Below are 20295 nucleotides of genomic sequence, written 5' to 3' on the forward strand. Positions count from 1 at the left end.
ATATCTAACTTTTAACCTCTGTGTTATTTATGTTATTTTCTGCAGTGGAAGGATTAAATCAAATGGCCCAATGCTGATTTTATCTTTTATGACTATAGGAAAAAATATTACAGCCATACATTTAATGTTAATACATTTTCCTTTTTTCCCCCAGAAAGAAGAAATTATCAAACTTATTATTGAAATATGTGGTAAGACTTAACTATCAAAAAAAATTATCACTTTAAAGTACTAGCCCCACTATATACTGTGTTGGTGGGATAATGTGTTCACTGGAAGATGTACATTATATAGCTACTGGGAAAGTTTGAAGCTCATTTGAAAAGTCAATGGGGAATTGAAAGAAAGCAGCAAGAGAGGCTGTGGGAGTTCTGATTTAAGAAAGGAAAATCATCTTCCCAGGCTGGTTAAGGCGTGTGAAGGTGTGGGCCCAGAGTGTGTAGGCAGCGAGGTCTTTTGCAAGCACAGTGCTCATTTGTATTCAGTGACATTTACCTGAGCTCAGGAGGAAAAATGCAACAAAGGAAATATGACTAGAAGAGCCCAGCTGGCATTTGAGTCCAGCCTAGCTGGGGATTATAATGTCTGTGTTTTTCCTGAAGCCAAAAAGTCTTTCTCAATTGAGTTTTGAGTTGCACTGAATCCCAAAGGCAGGAGGAGGACAGAGTCAGGAGTTCATCTTGCTTTGTAAGTACTAAATGCGTTCATGGCTGAACACTTTAGACTTAAAATAGTTACCAGAAAGAAGAAGTGAAGAAAAAAGATTAGCCAAAAGGCAAGAGATTAATGGAATAATCATGAGACAGTCTTCTGTGTTTAAAGTGAACAGAGGCAGGAATAATCGTCCTTCCAAAAAGAGAATCCCAGAACTGGCTTATTCCCCTAAAAGCTTCCAGAGCTAAGAACCAGCCTAGAAGTCTCTATGGTGATAGCCAATTTAGACATGGCTTCTGGGTTCTAGAGGCCCTGTGAAAATAGCGCCCAGCTTCCTGATGGTTTCCTGTGGTAGGGTTATTGGGCAACATGAAGATATGAAAGAAATGAAACCCTGATAATTTCTGTTCCCTGGTGACTCTGGCAACTGCTTTAAATGGTTGTTTATTGGCCAGGTGCAGTGGCTCACACGTGTAATCTTAGCACTCTGGGAGGCTGAAGCGGGAGGATAGCTTGAGCTCAGGAGTTTGAGACCAGCCTGAGCAAGAGTGAGACCCCGTCTCTACTAAAAGTAGAAAAAATTAGCTTGGCATGGTGGCGCACACTTGTAGTCCCAGCTACTCGGGAGGCTGAGGCAGGAGGACTGCTTGAACCCAGGAGTTTGAGGTTGCTGTGAGCTACGCTGATGCCACAGCACTCTAGCCGCACTCTAACCCAGACAGAGACTCTGTTTCAAGAAATAAATAAAACAAATGCGTATCTATTGACCTAAATAGAAGTTTTTTATTGACCAGCGTTCCCTGGGATCACTCCCTCAGAAGATTTCATAGTATGGATATACTGCTCGCCTCCTTGATAACGTGGAAGTCACCATAGTTGTCATTGTTGGTGACTGGGGATATAAACTAGAGTAGTTAGGGGTAGCTATTCTTGTGTAGTTTAAGGCCCCAATCCTTCCCCCACAATTAAAATTTTTCATCCTATTACTTCAACCATTGGCCTAGCCAGTGAGCAAGTTTCCATTTTCATATAAGAATGTGGTTGAAGACTGAAATATCAGCTTTCAGATTCAGGTTCAGATTAAATACAAATGGTGGAGTGATAAAGAGCAAATCGGGGACAGTGGTTACCTCTTGGGCAGAAGGGGAGGGATGTAACTGGGAGAGCATACACAGGGTGTGCCAACTCTTTTAAAAGTATCTTATTTTTTAAATCTGAGAAATGGGCACATAGGTGTTTATTATTTTATCCACCACAGTGGGTTTTTTCCCAATATATTATTTCTTAAAAAGTCAAATGTAGAATCCAGAAGGGAGAGAGTTGTCCGCTGTCTTCACAATCACAGAAAAGGAAGGTGGTGATACAGGTCTCGGGTTCATTTGTGCCCTTCTCTCCGCTCCCCTCCTCAGTGTGATGCCAATCAGTGATGCTTTGATTTTCATTCCTGCAACGTTTCTGTCTGAACGTTCATCTTTTAGGTTGTGGGCCCAAATGCAAAGAGACTCCACTAGAGCTTCTGTTTGTGATTGACAGCTCAGAAAGTGTGGGGCCAGAGAACTTCCAGATCATCAAAAATTTTGTGAAGACTCTGGCTGACCGGGTTGCTCTGGACCTCACCACAGCCCGCATAGGTATAATCAACTACAGCCATAAGGTGGAGAAGGTGGCCAATTTGAAGCAGTTCTCCAGCAAGGACGACTTCAAGCTGGCTGTGGACAACATGCAGTATCTGGGAGAAGGCACCTACACAGCCACTGCTCTCCAAGCAGCCAATGACATGTTCGAGGATGCGAGGCCAGGCGTTAAGAAGGTAGCCTTGGTCATCACTGATGGGCAGATGGATTCCCGAGATAAAAGGAAACTGACGGAAGCAGTGAAGAACGCCAGTGATGCCAATGTGGAGATATTTGTCATTGGAGTGGTGAAGAAAAATGACCCCAACTTTGAAATATTCCGCAAAGAAATGATTCTAATTGCTACTGACCCAGAGCATGTTTATCAATTTGATGACTTCTTTACCCTTCAAGGTAAGGAAGCTTGTCTTTCCCAGGGGAAAGGAATTTGCATTGTTTTTCCAAGTGCCACATCACTGGATTATCCTTACCCAACAGGGAAATCGGGAGGTTAATAAGGTTTATGCCAACATTAAACTGTAACACATAAACTACAGAAGGTAAAAAAGTTTAGTATCATCCAGTTTGGAGGGTACAATCCCTTGTCTTTATCCATGTGTGATAAGTGTGAGTTGGCCTTGGAGTTAACTGGGCTCCACAGTCAATGGACAGGGATGAAAAGAAAGAATGGGACTAGGGAGTATTGCTAAGATTGGTTAATGTTCAGAAAGTTGCTTAATTAAACTAAGGGACTGAGCAACCAGGTAGCAGGGCAGAAAACAGACTTGATCAAAATGAATTAAGAAGTGCATGTTGAAGGAAAAATGTTTTGGTAATCTAGAGAGATGAGAAATGCAAGTAACTGGGATTATTTCGAGGGCATGCTCTATTCTCTATTTTTATGAAAACAGATAATGATGAGTAGACAGGTTGATGTCAGGAATTTATCATAAAGAACAACCTTTTAGATGTCCATTGTACAGTCAATGCCAATCAGATGGGCTTCCCTATGCTAAGTTCACCTTTTCACATTAACTGATGTTTATTAACGAGGCATCTAGGACACTGACTCATCTGTGATTAAATTATGGCCAGTATCACTTTACAGTGAAATTATATTCCAATTCTTTGGAAACTGATGACTCATTCTGGTGGGGCCTGTACCTGGCAAGCTGGTAGAGTAAGTGGAAGTTATTCTTAGCATGGTTGCATGCTTCAGTTTGGCTCTATCCTTCCTCCTCCACCCACCTGGGAGAGGGCATGGGTTGGGGGGCACAGACCCTCAATGCCCCATGCCCTGCCTACTCCAGCTCCAGCACAGCTGGCCCCGTGGATAGCATGCCATGCTCAGAAGCTTTCCCTTTTCCATATCTCTCCCTCTCCAGAGCTTTCTAACCTGCAGTTCCATTTCCTCAACACCCTTCTGGGTGACTGGTGGGTTGACCTTATATATTTAATCTCAATGGGTTGTGAATGTGTTAGAGTGGCCAGAGACATTTTAGAGCCAACTTATATTTTAATCATTGAAGAGCTTTATCATCTTTCCTGAAGGAGTTAGTAATTTATTATAGTCAGTGAAGAATATATTTTTGGATTGGATGGCCTTTTGCTATCCCTAAAACCAGAGGTAATAGCCTATTCAACTTATTATGGATGAGGCTATCCCTTTATATAGAGTAATTCACAGTTAACAGACACTTTAAACAAGCATTTAAATCATTCTTTTGCCTCTTTGTGCCATCATATGATATTAAATTAGTTTAGATGGCCTCATACAGATGATGTAAAAATGCCTTATAAGTTAGTTCACTTAGCAGTTGATTGCAAGTAATGGGAAATTGCTTATTTTCAGGAGAGTACAGATCTCTTTAAACAGGTTTTAAGTAATGTTTCATTGCTTCTACTATCTCCCTTTTCTACTTCTCTTTTAAAAGACACCCTGAAGAAAAAATTGTTTACAAAAATTTGTGAGGATTTTGATACCTATCTCGTTCAAATTTTTGGTTCATCGTCACGTCAACCTGGACTTGGGATATTGGAGGAAGAACTTGGTGAACCTACTCCAGAGCCTCAAAAAGAAGCTTCTGAGTCAGTAAGTGACTGTCTCTCTTACTTTGTGACCTTCAAATGCATGTTCTTCCTGTTTTGTATCAAAGACCATTTTGCTCGGCACCATCAAGAATCAGCTGGGGTATGTGTATTTTCAAGTCCTTGGCTCTAAATGTTAGTATCTTGACTCTAGATTTCCAGTTCTGAAATAGCTTTGGGGGTTGTAAACATGAATATGACATTTTTAAAAATTCCATACTTTATAAACAATTATTGATTAAACGTTGCAAAATATTTTTACATTGTACCCCTATCACCACCAAAGTAATCATGCATGCTAGAACAAATTAACACTATAATATTTGCATTCATCCAATTGCCATGCTGTGCAGATTCTTTCATATCAGAGTACAGCTGTCTCCCCTCCAATGGTGCATACACTCCCCACTTTGTACCCGCTCAAGTTTTTTCAGTATGTGTACATGCCCAGATGGCCTGTCTCCCAGGCTTAAAGCCATACTCTTGGTCATTTAGCTTCCACCTCCTGTGCTCACAGTGGGGACCGGGAGAGAGGACACACAGGCACATGGTGCAAAGCTCTGTGTCAGAGCTCCCTTAATCATGTGGTAGGAGAAGAACTACCTCCTGAGTGTATTCAGACAAACGTGGCCATCCTCATTGCAAGTTTCTGGCAACTAACTTCAGCCAATCAGATCATGAGCAACTATTCGATTCCTTTAGATAAAAATTGGGGAGCCTCCCATTGTTACTAGTGAGTGCTAGTCTCTTTCCCACCAAGTTACAACTAACGCAAGTCTCAACCAATTTCTGCTACACACATGGACATCCTCTGGCAAGCAGGCACACAGCAGTTGTGCCCCACTCTGTAAGTCAGTGAAGTCCCTGAACTGTCCTTTTATGATGGTTTCATGTACATGAAAAGTCATCATGAGCAAGGATTTCGCTAACATCAGGATTTAGCTAACGGTCTAGTTAGACTAAGGCCCTGAGAAACATCCAGATTCATAGCTTGACCAAGGGCCATTTAGGGATCAGGCCTAGGATACCATTCCTAAGGGCACAGACTATATGACTCACTAGATTTTTATACCCTATTCGAAAAAGGGCAGAAAGGCCTCTAACACGTTTCTATTTGATTAAATACTAACAGACTCTGAAATGAGTAATTCTAATTGGGGCGACAGAAACTGCCCCTAGATTGTGGATTGAAATTAACACACACATTTATACCACATGGTCTATACCAGGGGTCAGCAAACTCTGTTTGTAAGGCCCATATACTGAAATCTTTGGGCTCTGTAGGCCATTGGCTTTCTGTTTCAAATACTCAACTCTGCCTTTGAAGTGCAAAAGTAGCCACAGACAATACTTAAATGAATGATCATGGCTTATTTTATAAAAATAGTCTTATCAGACTTGCTTATAAAAACAGATGGTGACTTGGATTTGGCCCACAGAGGTTTGAGCATTTTAAAATAAATTACAGACAATAATGTACATAGTCTGTCTGCTACTAGGGCCTTGTCTGTTTGTGTGACTTATCACTTTGTCCCTCCCCTAGTCCCATGTCCCTTTCTAAAGTCTTCCTAAACAAGAACAAGCTCAGGTTTAATCCAGGAAGTGATATATAAACTGAGTCCTGCTCATAATCACTGAATCAAATTTTTGTTATATTAACACCAGTGAATTCCAGTAGCATGTATTGATCATTTACTGCTGTGCTAGGTGGTGGCTCTTAACACACAGTTTGTGCCTGAGAGAAGCCCACATTCTGTGAGGGAGACAAAGTAAGTACAGGATGCATTAGGAGTTTTAGCAGAGCTATGGAGGAAGAGAATGTAATGGAAAGTATCTCAGTCTGCTTGGGCTGCTATAACAAAAATATTATAGACTGGCTTAAACAACAAACATTTATTTCTCATAGTTCTGGAGGCTGGGAAGTCCAAAATCTGGTGTTTGTGAGGGGTTGCTTCCTGGCTTATAGACAGCCACAATTTTGTGTCCGCACATGGCTGAGAGACGGCTCATCTCTCTCATGTCTCACAAGGGCACTAATCCCATTCATGAGGGCTCCACCCTCATGGTCTAATTACCCCCCAGACAAAGGTCCCGCCTCCAAATACCATCACGTTGGGGATTCAGGTTTTAGTATATGAATTTTTGGAGGGACACAAACCTTTAGTCTATCACAGAAGGCTTCACAGAGGAGGTAGCATTGAGCCAAGTTTTTAGAATCACTAGGAGTTTTTCAAGGGAAGAGTAGGATAAAATGTGTTTCCAGCAAAGAGAACCTGTGGGAAGAGGAGGATTCCAAAGTGGCATGGCATTTCAAGAAAGTCAAGTTCAGTCTAATTGTAGCATAGGGGGTGTGTGTGTGGCAGAATGGTGAGAGTTAAAGCTGGACAGGTAATTTGAGGACTAATTATAAATGGTTTCATGTGTCAAGTCAAGGAGCTTGAACTTCATCCACAGGCTAGGCAGCCAGACACAGCAGAGGAGTTTTTAAAGCCAGGCTCAAATGGTCATACTTGGTCCACAAAAAGTATAACCGTGGTTGCAGTGAAAGATACCTAGGAGGGGGAGGTGAGGACACTGGGATGTAAGGTGGGAGGGTCCAGGTGGAAGATAACAAGGCTCTGCATGAAGGCAGGGCCAGTGGGAGTAAAAAGAGGCACAGATTGAAGCCATTTCTGGGATAGAATTGACTATAGTGATTGAATGGATTGGAGGTTAGGGAGAGGAAGGGATTTGGGTATTACTATTGGGTTTCTGGCTTCAAGATGGCATGGATTAAAACATCATATACTGAGATGGAGAATACAGGCAGTAAGGTGGGTTTTTTACAGAGGTAATAATAAGTTCAGTTTACACCATGTAAAGCAGAGGTGCCTGAGGGACACTCAAGGCAGTCATGACACAGAATAAGGAACAGCAAGAACGTGCCTCTGTATCATGTCCCAGCAAGTCTGATGGCCTTGAGAGACAAATGACATTAACAGGCTACAAAAGATGAAGTGTTCTAGTAGCTGGGAGGGGAGGTCATGAAAAGAGTACATCCAAAATAGTTCATAACATCACGAGCAACATGGAGGGAAACTGAGCATCAGTTAGGTCTCTCTGGGGGCCTTTGACCCCAACAGTGGGAGCTTACAGTGAACTTGAGCTTCTCGGATAGTTCCTCTTTCTCTAGACCTTCTCACCCTCACTCTCTTTGCAGAAGCACCAAGGCAAAACTGAATTTTTTAAACAATGATTTCCTAATAGATATTTAGTCTGAACAAACATACATGCATTTATATTCACATTTAAATCTCTGATATACAGTCATGCATTGCTTAATGACGGGGACACATCCTGAGAAATGTGTCATTAGGCAATTTTGTCAACCCCTGTTGCTCCTAGGCCATAAATCTGTACAGCATGTTACTGTTCTGAACACTGTAGGCAATTATAATACAATGGTAAGTATTTGTGTATTTAAACAAAGAAAAGGTACAATAAAAGTGCAGTATTACAATCTTATGGGACAACTGTCATTTGTGCAGTCCATGGTTGCCCAAAATGTTGTTTGTTATGTGGTGCATGACTCTGTGTGCGTGTGTGTGAGTGTGTGTGTGTGGTATATGCACCCATACATACAAAAACATATCTTTGTGCGTGCATACCCACCTTTATCTAATAAGTATAATTACAAATTTATCTAGAATCAAGTGACTCTGTCAAAAGCTTTAGATTCTCAGATTATTCCTGATCCTACCCTAGGGAACACTGCAAAGCAAGTAAACAATGATCTCAGAAGTATCATTTCTCTTTTGGTGTCTGTCTGTCTTTTCTTTCTTGTCCCTTCTATCACTTCCTTAAAATATCTAGCTCTGTCCTTTCCTTCCTCCTCTTCTTTCTACCAAAGTCTGTTCTTAGGGGAAAATTTGTATCCGCTATTTACACTTTAGTGTGAAATCTAAGTCAGTTGGTTTCCATCTCAAAGAAGAAGTAATGTTTAAGCATCACATCTAATTGTGGAATGAGACTTGATCCTGATTCAGATGTAGTCTACATATCTGGGAACAGGTATGTTGAGAAATATGGAAAGCAGAAGGATTGCCCCAAGTTTTACTAAATCCCTAATATAAGCAACGGCCTGCTCTGTTCCTCTTATAGGCCAGTCTTGGGAAGCTAAAAACATACATTCATTCTACTCTGTCCCTCTCCTGCAATCTCAGGATAATTTATACTTTCTTCTGGAATTTATCACATTTTATGTTAATAATTATTTATGAATATACCTTAACTTTATTAATGGGTTTACATTCCTGAGGACATGATCTGTGTCTAATTAAACTTTGTGTCCCACTCGTGACCTAAAATAGTGCTTTGTTTTACACACAGTAGGTGCTCAATACATGCTTAGAGACCGCTACAGCAAGTGTTGAGCTAAAAAAAGAAATCTGAATATTTTCTTCAAAAAAAAAGCCATCAATTAACACTGTTAAAAAAAAGATTTTGGCCGGGCGCGGTGGCTCACGCCTGTAATCCTAGCACTCTGGGAGGCCGAGGTGGGCGGATCGTTTGAGCTCAGGAGTTCGAGACCAGCCTGAGCAAGAGCGAGACCCCATCTCTACTAAAAATAGAAAGAAATTATATGGACAGCTAAAAATATATATAGAAAAAATTAGCCGGGCATGGTGGCACATGCCTGTAGTCCCAGCTACTCGGGAGGCTGAGACAGGAGGATCACTTGAGCTCAGGAGTCTGAGGTTGCTGTGAGCTAGGCTGACGCCACGGCACTCACTCTAGCCTGGGCAACAGAGTGAGACTCTGTCTCAAAAAAAAAAAAAAAAAAAAAGATTTTGTACATAAAAAGATCCTTATATTTGATGGAATTCATAACATTAACACTTCACGTTCCTTTATTCTTTCTGGATTTGGCCAGTTGGATTAAGATTTCCAGTATATAAATGGGAGCGAGGCAATAAATCAAGTAAACATCATTTGATCAGGCCAACAGGTTATATTCAGTAATGGTCCATTAAGCAAATAAGCATATTAATTTTTTGCATGAGGTCACTTTTTGCCATTCTAATTGCATTAATAATGTCAATGCATACACAGGGTGTTTATTCACTGGAGCTGATTTCTTATAATATTTTAGATTTTTTTCCCCTTGAAGAAGTAGAAAGAAAAAAAAACTCTACTGTTTCAAAAAACTTCTTTCTTGTATTATGAAAAATCATTTCTGACTGCAAATAGCTTAGATAACTGGTGGCGGAGGCGTTTTCTTCCTGTAGAAAGGAGGCTGCCAGATTCCCGTGCAGAGCGATTCCACGGCAGCCCAGAGACTGAGACAGCCCAGCTAGCGTGGACGAGCCCCTCTCAGTAGCTCCTGCACCAGGCAGGGGAGGCTTAGTGGAGGAAAAGGAGGGCTGTGAGTTTCCTCCTTCCCCTGATATCATCCGGAGGATGTATAGTTCAATGCCAGCCTCCAGTCTAGATGCAGGCTCCTCATTTCTATGAGGAAAATGCTCTTCTGTACCCACGTACACTACAGAAGACCAGCACAGCAGCCAACCTTGCTGGCTGTCCCCCAAGTCCAGTCTCTGTCTCAGTGGGACCCCATGACCAGTCCCCGTATCGGCTCATTTCTTCCCTGCCATTGTCATCACACAAGCTGCTCAAAGTCTCCTTTTCCTTCTTGCGTCTTTTCCATCCTTTAACTCCCCTTTCTCCACAGCCCACCCTCACTCATTCTTACTCCACCTCAAGATGCATCCAAAGAAAGCCACTTCGGAACCCGGGGCTCCACTGGCGGGTTTTTCACCGACTAGAGTCCTGAGCGGGTTCAGACTTGATAATGGAATTGCATGTGCCCCAATATCCCCAAATCGGAAGCCCAGCTCTGTCCTCGACTCTGGGGTGACACATTTTAGTCCTCTTCCTGTGCTCTCAGGCCTGTTCCCTTCTGCCTCTTCCATGATTAGAACTTTGCTTCGCTGCTGTGCCCTTTCCCTCCAATATTTCAGACTCCTTCCCTAGGCTCAGTAAACAGGTTTCCTAACCCTCTCTTAAGTCACCCATCCCTCTTGCTACTACCCTATCTCTTTTTATCTTTTTATAATAAAATTATCCCACAGACGCGCCTCTACTGTCTCTGTCTCTCGCTTTCCCTCCCTCTCTCCTGCCCTCCCACCTCCCTCTCTCCCTTTCCTGCTCCCTCCTGCTCTGACCCTCACTCTCAGCTTCCTTGCTTCCCATCCACTCGGGAAACCCTCTGGTCAGCCTCCCTAGTAGCTGGGACTACAGGCATGTGCCACCACGACTGGTTAATTTTTAAAAAATTTTTAGTAGAGACGGGGGCGGGGGGTGGGTTCACTTTGGCTCAGGCTGGTTTTGAACTCCTGACCTCAAGCGATCCTCCCACCTCAGCCTCCCAGAGTACTAGGATTACAAGCATGAGCCACTACGCCTGGACTGCCTATTTTCTTGAGGTCTCAGTTTTCTCATTTGTAAAATAAAGGATTATTACCAGAGTGTTCTTCCTGTTCTAAAGGTATATAATCACAGTGGTCAAAACCATGTCCGAATGCAGGGCATTATACTGTACTAATGTGTGAGAGGGCTTAAACAGAATAAAATCCTGCATTCCACCCTCTATGAAAGCCCCAGTCAGTCTGAGGAGGTGCAGCCCAAGCTCAGGGTGTTCCTGAAGGCCCTCAGCAATCTTAAAATGCAGATAAATAGCCTTCAGTTTAAGTCCATTCAGTGCTGAGAGACCTGGCAGAGAAGTGTTATCACCTGGGAAGAATCAATCAAGAAGGGCCCTGAGAAGTCAGACACCTGGAAGGTGCTGGCTGGGGAGCAGCTGGCAGTAGTAGAATCCCCACGGCCAAGTGGGAGAAATTTTGACCTGCACTGCTGGGAAACTGCTAAGTCTGAACACAAGGGCTAAGGCAGATGATCATTAGCATTCATCCAGAGCAGACAGGAGCTCAAATTTGAAGAGCTGGTCGGTAATATATGCAAAATTCTGGGTAGGGAATTACAAGGAAAGTGTTTGGAAATCAGAAACCAAAAGGCCTTTTGGAACGGAGTGAGGCCTGGTCGGTAATCCTCCTCAGCTCAGCCATTCGTGTTCCTGGGATACTGCACTGAGTCTGTTTCCTCCCCTTAAAGACCAGCTCAAAGGCTGAAAAAGAATGACGGTAACACAGCTGCTTGTCCAGCTGCACAGAGCAGCCCCGGACTCCAGGTGTCAGCCCTTCACATGGCCCTAGACTCCTCTTTTATGCCTTGTGCTGTGGGGAACCCCTGCTTGGAGCTGGAACCGTCCCTGTCCTCCAAGGCAGGCTAGTGTGGCAGGAGTAGAAATGAGCAGAGCTGATAGGCGGGCTTGTGTTTTTAGGTTTAAGGTTTATAAAAGCGGGAAAACAACAGACACTTGAGTGCTCACCACCCAGAAGTAACCAGTGTTTCCATGTGTTCACTCTTGCTTCAGATAAAGTTCTAGCTTATTTCCTCCAGAGCTTTTTCCTCCTCTCTCCACAGGCAACCACTATCATGAAATGGTGTTTATTCTGCTGGTGAAGTTTGTGTTGCTTAAATACCACTTTTATAGTTGGAAGGTATGTTAGGGCCTAATCTTTTTTATTTTATAAATGATAACATTAAAGCCTAGAGGAATTGAATAATCCAAAGTTGCGTCTCATTTTCTCTCAAATCCTTATTAAGTTCAGCCTGAAGATGAGTATGATGGAGAGACTCTCATCCATTAATTTATTCAGTGGCTAGTGTTGGCCTATTCTATGCTATAGAGACAGATGAAGAGGAAGAGAAAGAAGGAAAGAAAGATGTGGCATGGGTTTAATTTCTTTTATCAAGGGAGTGATATTTATGCGTGTAAAATAGGAAATGGTGCAAAATAGTGGAGGGGAGGAAAATCTTTCTTTTCCCTCTACCCACCTTAAGTTCACTGGCTGGGGCTCTATACGTTAGACTGACAAAAGACAGATTAACAGAGAGAAACTAAGAGAAGTTTTTAACATGATGAGTTACTCAAAAGGGTGGCTAGAACTTGGAGCTTATATAGCATCTTAACAAAAGAACAATAAATGTTAGAGGAGTGACAAGACAAAGGAAATGAACTTTGAGCTTCTAAGGTGGCAAGTCATGGGAAGGTAAATATAGGGGGAATTAATAGAAGATGAGAGTGAGTTACTGGTTTGTTATGTAGAGTGGGCTAAGGGTATAACGTTGTCTCCAGTAATTAACTAAGTCCACTCTGGCAGGGGGAGGGGGGACAACTTTACAAATTTATGTCTTGCTCTGGGGCAAATAGGGAAGGGCAGAGAACTTATATCAGCTTCTTTATTGTCTTCAGCTTAAAATAATCCATGTGCCAATGTGGCATATTTTGGGGTGGCATATTCTGCTACTGTTCAATAGGATAGGACTATGGGTTACGTTCTTTACGATCAGGGCCAAGTGCAGAAGGGTCAGAAGGTACTGGCTGGGGTATTGGAGAAGGTTTTGTGGATGGTGACCAACTTTTCCTGGGCTGTGGTGGGAGGCTCAATATTGAGAGCCTGAGGCAGAAGGAAGAGGAAGAAGGAACAAAAGGTTGTAGCCAGGTATTCTGGGAGTATGGGAAGGAGAGGTTATAAATGTAGGGAGGCCACAGACTGTGGCAGGGCTATGTGGATCAGCTGAAGAGTGTTTCACCATCAAGCTGGTGCTTATCTCTTTTTCCAATCATAATAGCTAGTAAATATGATCGTTTAGGAAAAGACACTCCTAGGGAGTATGCAAACTTATAAAAATTTTGTGGAGGGAGCTTTCTCTCAAAAGCCTTAAATATATATGTTTTTTTGAGCTAGCAATTAGCCATGAGGTTTATAACAGGGAAAAAAGGAAGTAAATATTCAAAAAGACCATTGTATTATATATATTCTATATTTAAAACAGTGTTATAGAGTCACAGTAAAATATATGAAATGATCATAATATAGTAAATAAAAAATAAATAGCATACAGCATAGAAAACCAAACATAGTATTTTTTGTGTAAAAAAAAAGTATACGTACATAGAGAAAAGACTGGGGAAAAACACCTGAATATCAATGATTTTCTCTAGGAGGTGGAATTAGTTTTGATTTCTATTTTCTTCTTTGTGATTTCTGTATTTTCTAAAATTCCTTTCAATCAACATGTTTGTTTTTGTAAGAAGATTATATTAGGTTATTAAATATGAAATGTCTGATTTCCTTAAGTACTAAATTTGACACTGATTATCTCTGACATTTCACTTTGACACTTGTTTTATTTTTATTGTGAAGGTACATCCTCATTCTTTCAAATGACTAGTTTGTCTTGTCAATTTTTTTTAAGAGCAATTTTTGTGAAACTATGGATAAGTCAAAAACTTCATGCTATTTTCGAATATGAGTTCCATCATGGAACCAATGCTGTGCACACAGCTTGAAATATCAATGAGGTGTTTGGGAAGGATGTGGCTAATGAATTCACAGTACATCAATGGTTTGAGAAGTTCCATTCTGGTGATTTTAATCTTGAAATGAGCCACGTGGGTGACCTGAGACCAAGGTGGATAATGATGAGCTGAAAGCTGTAGTGGAAGTGAATCCATCTCAACCTATGAGTGAATTAGCAGCAAGGTTTGATGTTACTATTCCAACAATATTGGACGGTTAGAAACAAATTGGCAAGGTAAAGAAGCTGGATAGATGGGTACTGCATGAATTAAACGAGCATCAGCAGAGAAATCGTCTCGAAGTTTGCCTTTCTTTGCTGTCACAACATAAAGGCAAACCATTTCTACACTGTATTGTTATGTGTGATGAAAAATGGATTATTTTTGACAATCGCAAGCATTCGGCACAATGGTTGGATAAGGATGAAGTGCTGAAGCACAGTCCAAAACCAAATATTCATCACAAAAGCTAACGGTGTCCGTTTGGTGTCCAGCGCTGGTGTTATCTACTACAACTTCATCAAACCTTATCAATCGATTACAGCAGATGTCTACTGCAACCAACTGGATGAAATGATGAGGATGCTTGTGATAAAGCAGCCAGGATTGGTCAATAAAGACAGGCCAATTCTCTTGCAAAAAAAAAACGCTCTACCACATGTTGCATAAACAACGCTGCTCAAACTACAGAAGCTGGACTTGGAAACTCTCTGTCATCCACCATAGTATTCACCGAATCTTGTACTAACTGACTACCCCTTCTTCCAGGCTTTGGACCCTTCTTGCAAGGAAAAATATTCGATTCTCAATAAGCTGTGGAAAACACCTTTCGTGATTTCATTGCCACTTGCTCTCCAGTCTTCTTCACTGCTGGCATAAACAAGCTACCATTAAGATGACAAAATTGTGTCAGTAGTTTAGGTGCATACTTTGATTAATTGTACTGCTTCTTGTTTGATATATAATAAACTTTAATTGAAATCGGACATTTCATATTTAATGACCTAATAAAAATTGCAAGTCATAATAATTATGTATTTGTTTAATATAAAATCTCATTGAGCCAGATTGATGAAATTATTTCCATTTATCAAAAAAAGTTAATTTTGCTTGTTCTGGAACCTGTGGTGTAATGTTACAGTAGTCAAAATTTCCAAATGATTAGGTGATTGAGAATGAAAACACACATTCCCAAACTTACAAGAGGTGAAGAATAACTTATGAGACCTCAGGACTTGAATAAGATAAAGATTTAAAGGCTGAGTTAATTCATTTTAAGAAAACCATGCTGCCTGCCCACTTCTTCAAAGGAGTATTCTCACCTTATAGACCGTGTGTCTGAAGTGTGGACTAATAGCAGTTGACTTCCATGTTGCATAAACTACTTCTCAAACTCTTCTTTTAATTTATTTCTTGTTTGAAATGAAATATGTGCAAGCAAAAAAAAAAAAAAAAAAAAAAACCAGTATTTTTTCCTGAGGGTTTTACATAGATTTTTCCACTAGCTTGCTTACCACTATAAATTTTGGCAAGTTCCTTAATCATTTGGAGTTTTGTATTCCCCCCAGTGGAAAAGGAGGGACTGAGAAAGTTTTCCTCTAGCTTTGAAATTCTCTAGTTCTATGATTATAACAAAACTTCACATTCAAATTGCCATATGTACACATAGGATCATTCTGAAAGAAAGAAGAACCTCAAGTGATCCGTAGTTTTACCTCCATTTTCACCCAAATTTGGGTTTGGGGGGAATGAAAAGTTACTGCTGTGTTTGAATTGAGTGCCCTTTATGGGGCTGATGACCAGTTCTAATGGAACTGTTTGCTCTGAATCACCTGGTAGTACTTTAACCACTGCAAAAATACACATACATGAGTAATAGCGTTAATTAGCCCTTCCCTCTGGGGGGGTGTGTATGTATGTGTATAAAGAATCAAAAGCAGTCAAACAGCTCAGACGGCAGGGGGCAGCTCACGGTGATTGTTGGCTCTGGTCACAGTGGGCTAGGAACCCTGGATAAAAAAAGCATCAGAACTACTTTATCTAGTTCACAGATTTGCCTATTTAAATAAGTAAACAAAAACCAAACAAACAAGAGAGAGACTTGCAAGGATAAATAACCATACTGTGCCAGGACTGAGGTGAATGATTGACTCAAATTTGTGCAGCTGGGATACAAGGAAAAAGAAAAGAAAAAAGAACAATTATTTCCATGAAAGATTTGCCTAGCTCCTGGCAATTATAGTCAAGAATAACTGACACAATCTTTTTTTTTTTTTTTTTAAAGCAAACTGCCTTTCTTCCTTGTTTCATTACATATCATAAATTTAGATGAAACTTGGGAGATTTAGTCCAGAAAATTTGCTTTTGAAATCATAAGCCTTTGTTCCTTAGGTATCAAACGTTTCTCAGAACTTCCGAGAAGTTAAGCACTCTACAGCATTTGGCATTAGCTGGGGTCTGGATAGTAGGGAGGTCAGGCAAAAGGTGTTTTCTGCTGCTATTTGGGAAAGGAATCAAAGAAGATGAAAAATGATTGCTATTGTTTTTATTTCAGCTGTGTTGTTCTCTGCCACCCCAGTTCCCAGTCTCAAAGTTGATTGAGTTCATAATAGGTAGTTTGGAATACATTGTTAAATTCTCTAGTGTTAGAAAATGGAGAGAAAAAGGCCATAAAAATGTTAAAGAAATTAGTGGTTATTTTCCCTCTTCATAGCAATTGACTAACAAAAGAATCAAGATAAACTCCCAACCTCTCATCTTTCACACCTTCTCTGGAAGGCCCAGCACAAAAACATCTGTGCCTGAAGATAGACAATGTGTGTGTGTGCGTGTATGTACATGTGTACACCCACACAGAGTGGTGGGAAAATCTACACTTAGGTATTCAGGGATATATGACACAGAGGAGGGGCATTATTTTTGAAACTTTTATTTGAAATCATTAATATCAGCGAGTTGAGGAGACATAGCATTGCTGAACTTTTCCTTAAGTGTTCCCAAAAGCAAACTAGCTTCTTTGACTTGCTAATTATCAGAAATGAAAAATGTGAATGTTTTGTGTAGCCCAGTGTCCCTGGAGGGCAGGATGAAGAGAATGAGCCTCCAGAGCCTACCTGGACTGATGGCCTGTCTGCCACTCTCCCATCCGAGGCTGCCACCACCCACGGGCCAGTGCTCAGCACCCCAGAGGGTGGAGCGGAGGGTATGGAATCCAGAACTCCAACTCCTGTGGCGATTTCACAGCCAGAAAATTTGCTGTACAAAGGTAAGAGATACCTGCCATCAGCGGCTGTATCTATGATGTGAGGAAGGCACAGGAAGGATGGTCTCTAAAACCTCATCCAGAGAGAAATGTTACAACTCTAAACAGGGAGGACAAAAGATATTTTTCACTAGAGATTATAAATTTGATCTATGAAAAGTTTTAAAGCACTCATAGTATTTATTATTGTTTTAATTTGAATGCCTTTAGAGAGGATTATGTTTTCCTGTTTGCCGTAGTTCCTACTGCTCCCTGTTGTCTCAGCCTTGCCTTTCACATGTGTAGGCATCTGAATTTTTGACCTCTTGATTATATAGGAAAGAGAAAAAAAGCTTAACTCTAGATTCTAATTCATCAACATATTTTCTATAGAGTTAATATCTATAGAAAAATTCATCATTATATATATATTTTTTGCAGAACATGCAAGAGAGACAACATCCATGCCCCACAGAAGCTTAGATTGGCTCAAAAACAAATTCCACAATATACATTATTTAGTTTTGTTTTTATGAGGAGAGGTAGTAGAAATCTACTTCTCCTTTCCATTTGGTCTAAGGAGTCTTTATAGAAGAGGTAGATTTAGAGGTAAGCTTTAGAAAATGAATGGAGATATACTCCAAATCTGGGGAAATGTTTAAAGGAAATGGAGAGAGGGCTGGTTTTGCTATTGAGTTATGAAGCTTATGACATATAAACCATCTCACAGACTACAAGTCCCAGATAGCGATAACCTATTTGGTTTTTGCAATTACCTCTGGCTTCTCCTACATTGGGATCACTTCCTCTGGTAGGAAATACTAATCAAGGCACTACAGAGTACCAGATGACAAAAGGGGCTTTAACAAATGGGAAGCCCTATAATTAAAGGAAGCTAATTTAGTGCAATGTGGCTTTATTTTTATAGCTCTCCTTTGTTTTCTTACGGTGGATGCGGTTCTGAAATTTGTTTGTAAACTGATGTTGGAAGGTCACATCATGTTTCGTGCCCTGCAAGAGCTGTTCTTTTTAAGGGAATTGTGATATAAAGAGAGCCACTCATTTTATTTTTTTGTAGCTTAAAGGGTTTTCCTTTTTTAGTAGGCATAATTCCATGTGATTATACAGGTGCATTCTGTGAACAGACTGGAGGGAATGTGTACAGAAGGTGGAAATATTTTTCACTCCAAATATTAGTTTGAATGTACATCAAATCCAAAGTAAATGAAAGAAGTCCTATCTTTCTCCTGTCAACTACTCCCCCAATAGTATTAGTTCATGAAGTCTCACTTAGGCTTTCGGGGGAATATGCATTTTTGATGGGGTTTCATGAAGATCAAAACTTTTATGTTTTCAAAGGAATGAATATCTAGTGGTAGAGTTTCAGGTGGTGGGGGAAATAGTTTTGGTGTTACGGAACCCTTTTTCACTTGCTTATAACCATATTTTTCTTAGTTGGGCTGTTAGTGGGCATGGAGAATAAATAGTTTATATAGTCTCATAAAGTTTCTATTTTTCATCTCTTTGGTATAAGAAAAACCTATAACAACACATTATCCTTTTATGACTCTAGATCCTAGATGTTTGGAAGCCTTGAAGCCTGGAAACTGTGGTGAATATGTGGTTCGATGGTATTACGACAAACAGGTCAACTCTTGTGCCCGCTTTTGGTTCAGCGGCTGTAACGGCTCAGGAAATAGATTCAACAGTGAAAAGGAGTGTCAAGAAATCTGCATTCAAGGATGAGCAAGTAAATTAACCTGTGTGTTTCAAAAACCTAGAAAGAACCTCTATAGTTTCAACATACTCACCTAGTACAAATGAAGCACCATAACTGAGTATATACTGAGTATTTCCAGTTCATAAGTGTGATCCAGTTCTTGCCACAACCCTAGGGTATAAGTATTATTAACCACTTATACAGATAAGGAAGCCGAGACTCTGGGAAGTTTACTACTTTGTCATCTCACCCAACAAAAAAGTGCCAGAGCTGGTGATTTGGACTTAGCTGTCCAAAGCTTTAGGGCACAAGCTCTATCATCTTCTCGCATTCTATGGATTATGACAGATCAAACCCCTGCCCCAACGTACACCCTCATTCCCCCAACCTCCTCATGTCCCTGCCAGCAGCAAAAGGTAGGTGGTGGGGAAGGACTTCGGTTTGGAAATTGGAAGTGATGGGAATATATTCATCCATTAGTAGATTAGATTTAATAAGATTTCTGCTTCACTTGTCCTGAAAGTGATAATAGGGAGAAACCAATCTAAATTGAGATTATTTGATTTAAATGTATTACAGCCGTCACTTGCCATTTCTCCAACATGTTGGGTAACAAAGCCTTTATTGTAGGTTTAAACCATGTATAGTTTTAAAAGGATCTTTTTATACTCTTCTTTTAAAATATGTGAATGGGATTTTCAATTTTAGAGCATAGAAAGGCGGAAGCACTTGATGGCCAAGAAACTCTTGAAGCCCATGTTCACTCATGAGCAGGGTATCCTAAAGATAGGACTTGCACTGGAAAATGAGCCACCAAATTGAAATACGAGTACTGAAGAGTAATGGGGAATTGGCTCTGTCGTTCTGTAATAATTTTGCCACATGTAGTCTAGGAAGACCATTAGTTCTGAGCTGAGCTCAGATGGCATTTGTATATTTCATCTGACAGCATGCTTCCTCCTTCTGTCAGGTCTGTGACCCACATTCAAGTTCAAGAGTGCAAAAAAGAGCACTCAAGGAAGGAGATGGAAAAATAGCCATCTCAGCAGAAATAATATTACAAATTTTTGTGGTTTAATTAAAAATTTATTATGTAATATTTGGTACTACAAAAGCATGTATGTGACATACTTGTAAGTTAAAAAAATGCAGTAAGACAAACACCAGTGAACACATCACCTAGAGAATGAACCAACATCACCACTTCCATTGACGTTTCCTCTGTTGTGTCCCTCCACCGTCCCAACTTCCTGTTCCATGCCAGGACAAACCATCTTGAACTTTGTGTTTACCATGTCAATTTGCTGTTGGTTTTTATAGGTAATTTTACATGTAAAACTACATATTTTTTGTATGTCTAAACAGTACATATTCAGTCTTATTTGAGAGCTTTATAAAAATGGTATTATACTCTAGTCTTCTGCATCTTGCTTGCTATTTCCATTTATTTCAACATTATAATTAATCCATATGTTTTACTATATATAAATATATTCCTAAATAATTTATTATTTAG

General features: G+C 40.4%; 1 protein-coding gene across 1 annotated transcript in view; it reads left to right on the forward strand.

Annotated features, from left to right (window-relative positions):
• Positions 1 to 18805, forward strand: part of COL28A1 (collagen type XXVIII alpha 1 chain) — a 158693-nt gene extending 139888 nt beyond the window's left edge. The window contains exons 31-35 of the mRNA XM_069462091.1: positions 155 to 191; positions 2133 to 2681; positions 4202 to 4359; positions 16882 to 17020; positions 18633 to 18805. Coding sequence (XP_069318192.1) covers positions 155 to 191; positions 2133 to 2681; positions 4202 to 4359; positions 16882 to 17020; positions 18633 to 18805 — 1056 coding nt within the window. The remainder of the gene's footprint in view (positions 1 to 154; positions 192 to 2132; positions 2682 to 4201; positions 4360 to 16881; positions 17021 to 18632) is intronic.
• The last annotated feature ends 1490 nt before the right edge of the window (positions 18806 to 20295 follow it).

Source organism: Eulemur rufifrons, chromosome 29 (assembly GCF_041146395.1).
Source record: "Eulemur rufifrons isolate Redbay chromosome 29, OSU_ERuf_1, whole genome shotgun sequence".
NCBI lineage: Eukaryota > Metazoa > Chordata > Mammalia > Primates > Lemuridae > Eulemur > Eulemur rufifrons.